The 3,445-nt window shown below is 32.0% G+C and overlaps 1 protein-coding gene across 1 annotated transcript; it reads left to right on the top strand.

Annotated features, from left to right (window-relative positions):
* Positions 1-2,503, top strand: LOC146881015 (replication protein A 70 kDa DNA-binding subunit A-like). Its single transcript, XM_085669209.1, has 12 exons — positions 1-289; positions 367-442; positions 569-696; positions 777-876; positions 955-1,081; positions 1,150-1,307; positions 1,404-1,524; positions 1,613-1,717; positions 1,858-1,926; positions 2,008-2,076; positions 2,147-2,215; positions 2,303-2,503. Exons 1-12 carry the CDS (start codon positions 1-3, stop codon positions 2,501-2,503), a joined length of 1,512 nt encoding a protein of 503 aa, XP_085525335.1.
* The last annotated feature ends 942 nt before the right edge of the window (positions 2,504-3,445 follow it).

Below are 3,445 nucleotides of genomic sequence, written 5' to 3'. Positions count from 1 at the left end.
ATGGATGGTTATGGTGGTCAGGGTGATGTTATCCCTGCTATGATTAAGAAGGAAGACATTGCTACGTGGGAAGACAAGCTAAAGGAAGGAGAAAGTTATATAATGCATAACTTCAAAATTCTTAACAATAGAGCTCAATATAGAGTTTGCGACCACCCTTTTAAGCTATTGTTTATTGGAGCTACGTCTGTACGACGACAACCAATTGCCAGTATTCCTGCAAAAGTTTGGAAGTTCAAGAGTATAAAGGATATCATTGATGGACACTATTCTGCAGATTTGTTGGTTGGTAAGTTTTTCTCCTTCATTTATATCTCTTTTCTATTTTTTGTTGTCTTTACTTTCTGTTTTGTTTTTCCATTTTAGATGTCATTGGTGTGGTGGATAATGTGGAGGAGAAACCAAGTTCCAAAAATGTTGTGTTTGACCTAAAGGACTTGAGGTACAACTGATTGTTTTGAATTTTTATGGTGTTTTGAATTTTAATGGTGTTTTGAATGTTACAGATTAAGTTGATTATTTCATTTTAATGGTGTTTTGAATTTGTTTTTTTTTTTGTATATTGTAGTGGTGCGTCAATCTGTTGTACTCTTTGGGATTCATATTGTTTGCGTTTGGTTAGTTATTGGAGGGAAAGTCGTGAAACACCTTATCCGGCTATTATTCTTACTCAGGCAAAGATAAAGGCTGCCTCAGGTTTTATTGTATTTCGAGATGTTTGTTATATTGATTAGTGTACGTTAAATGGTAATTTATTTGAATTATTTTGTATATAGGTCCATGGCCGGTGTCATTGTCTAATTGTTGGAATGGATCGAATTTGTTTATGGGAGATGATATATCTGAACTGATTGAATTTAGGAAGGAATTTTCAAAGTAATAGTTTTATATTACGACTATGTTATTCTATAACTCTTTGTATTTCATAAGTACTAACTAATGTTTATTGTGTAGAACTACTGCTCATGAAATTTTGGAGGAGGGAAGCCAATATAGTGGATTTTCCCAGATTAGTCATGTTGATAGGTTTATGTATAAAACTGTTGTTAAGAGTGTTTCACAGATCCTGACTGTGATAGAGGTAGTTTCGATTTTGTATACTTTTATAATCGATTTTTGTTATTATTAACCCTTCTTTTATTGTTGTAGGAGATTTCATGTGTTACTGTTGCACATACACTTAAATTTAACTTAGGAAATGATGGATGGAGTTACTTGGTTTGTAACTTATGTGCAAAAAGAACATATGAAGTTGGTTCTTTTAAGTGTTTGAATTGTGATGGTTATAATGAGTATCCAAAAATGAGGTTAGTAATAGCTGTGTAGTCAAATTATCTTATTTATGATTGAATATATGTTTTCAGATACAAGCATCTTATTTATGATTAAATATATGTTTTCAGGTACAAGCTTGAAATTCAAGTGACTGATGGAAAAAAGGTTGCTAACTTCATGCTTTGGGACCAAGACTGCATCAATTTAATTGGTCTTTCTGCTGGTGACTTGCGAAAGAAAATGATCAAGGTTGTACATTTTTACTTTTCCATTAGTAATATAATAGTGGCATAATAATACTCATTTCATTTCATCTTTGTTTTTGATAATATATTAGGATGGTGAGGAGGATCCTAAGTGTTTTCCACAAGATCTAGACGTTCTTTTGGGTTGTACTTTGGCTTTCAAGGTCAAGCCACAAGGAAATAACCGACCTGCTTCAGTAATGAGAGTTTGAACTGATCGTGAAATCATAGGTCACATTAGTAGTCTTCTTGGACAAACTGAGGTCGTAATTTTAATCTTTGTGTACTGATTATGTAATGTATTTTGAGATGGAACTAAAGAAATTAAATTTTGCAGGTAATGAAAATTGTTGAAGGTAAGGAAAATTGTTCTGATGAATTAGAGCTTCGTAAGGACAAGTCCATAGTAAGTACTTATTAAATTGGTTGGTTTTATTAATTCCCATTTTCATGTATTGTATGTTTTAATGTATATTGAGTCATGCAGGCAATTGAGGTTGGGAAACGTACGAGTGCCAGTGAGTCTGATGTCCATACTCATACTGGGAGTTCTTTAGTAAGTATTTTAAAGTAGCTCTGATTTGTGCTGTGATCAAAATTTATAATTTTAAATGTTAAATTTTTAGGCAATGGAACTTGCTGAATGTGGTGATAATGCAGCATGCGACTTATGTGCTGATACTGATAGTTCATTAGTAAGTATATAAGTAGATACATTTAGTGTCTTAATTTTATTGGACAGTTTAAAGATGTAATTTGACTAAACATATGTTTCATTGCAGATGTGCCTTTCTAGGACTGCTGATCTTGATCCGGATGTTGTTTTATGTGTCACGCCCAGAAAAGATCTTTGCACTACCAGTAACAATGAATCTATACAGTATATTCCAGAAAATTTCATGGATTTTGATCTTTTGGAGGACCTGCCATTAGCCCAATTGTCAACTACAAAGACAATGAAGACTATCAAGAAGGAAAAATGATATTTAATTTATGAAAGCTATGGAAATTATTGTAGTAAATGTTGCTTAACACTTTATGTTAGTTTCCTTAGAATTGTTTTGGCTCCTTCATAGGATGCATTAGTTGATCCTGTTTTGATAAATTGTACTGGGGAACCTTCTTTGGTATTTTAAACAGTTTTGGTTGTGATTACGTTGAAGAAAGTTTGAACACTTTTTGTATGTTGTGACCTTTAAATGTTTAATTCATTGATATATTTACGGATCATATTTAGCAATTCATAAATCATAACACGTATATTAATTGTAAAATTGTAACCGTCCAGAGGTTTATGTATTTATAGTCAGAATTCAACATGTTATCCATTGTTTTAAGTAAACTACCATAATTAGAATTAAAGAAGACCGGCATCACACCGTGTTATTAATATTCTTTTAAGTATACAACCATGATACGCGTTGATACATGATCATTTTGTTACATTTGAACCTATGCATTCAGTTTAACATTTTCATATATTTTTTATAACATCTTATCTGGATTGATTAGACATGCATTTAATAAAGATACGTTCAAGTTTATAGAGCAGTAGGAAATCATAATTCATTAAAGCAATCATCAGACCCGCATTTATTAAAGCCAAAAACGTGCAATAGTTAAAGTTGATGGTACGATATTGTATTCTATTAAACTAATTCATTTGATAATTGTTTCCTGCGCTACAAGCAATGTGTAAGAGCAATGTGCATGTACAATATTATATATAATATAAGGAAATGTAATTGTATAAAGCTGGCAGATTAGACACATTAGGATGAAAAAACTTGCATTTAAGAACCCGAAATCATGCTTCGCATTGACATGACTTTATGGTGGTGCTCATTTTGGCGGTAAAAATTTCACGAGTCATCTATCCACTATCATGCAACTGCCAAAATCTTTAGATTAGTTTATGTTAAGAC

The sequence above is a fragment of the Vigna unguiculata genome, chromosome 11, assembly GCF_037176805.1.
Source record: "Vigna unguiculata cultivar grain cowpea cultivar isolate G323 ecotype 2 chromosome 11, ASM3717680v1, whole genome shotgun sequence".
In the NCBI taxonomy this organism is placed as follows: Eukaryota; Viridiplantae; Streptophyta; class Magnoliopsida; order Fabales; family Fabaceae; genus Vigna; species Vigna unguiculata.
The sequence above is the reverse complement of the archived record's forward strand: the minus strand, read 5'-3'. Positions and strand labels throughout refer to the sequence as shown.

Coding starts and splice junctions, on each gene's coding strand:
- LOC146881015 (XM_085669209.1), top strand. CDS start 1: ATGGATGGTTATGGTGGTCAGGGTGATGTTATCCCTGCTATGATTAAG. Junction 1,082..1,149: donor AGATCCTGACTGTGATAGAG/GTAGTTTCGATT, acceptor TTATTGTTGTAG/GAGATTTCATGTGTTACTGT. Junction 2,077..2,146: donor CTCATACTGGGAGTTCTTTA/GTAAGTATTTTA, acceptor TTAAATTTTTAG/GCAATGGAACTTGCTGAATG.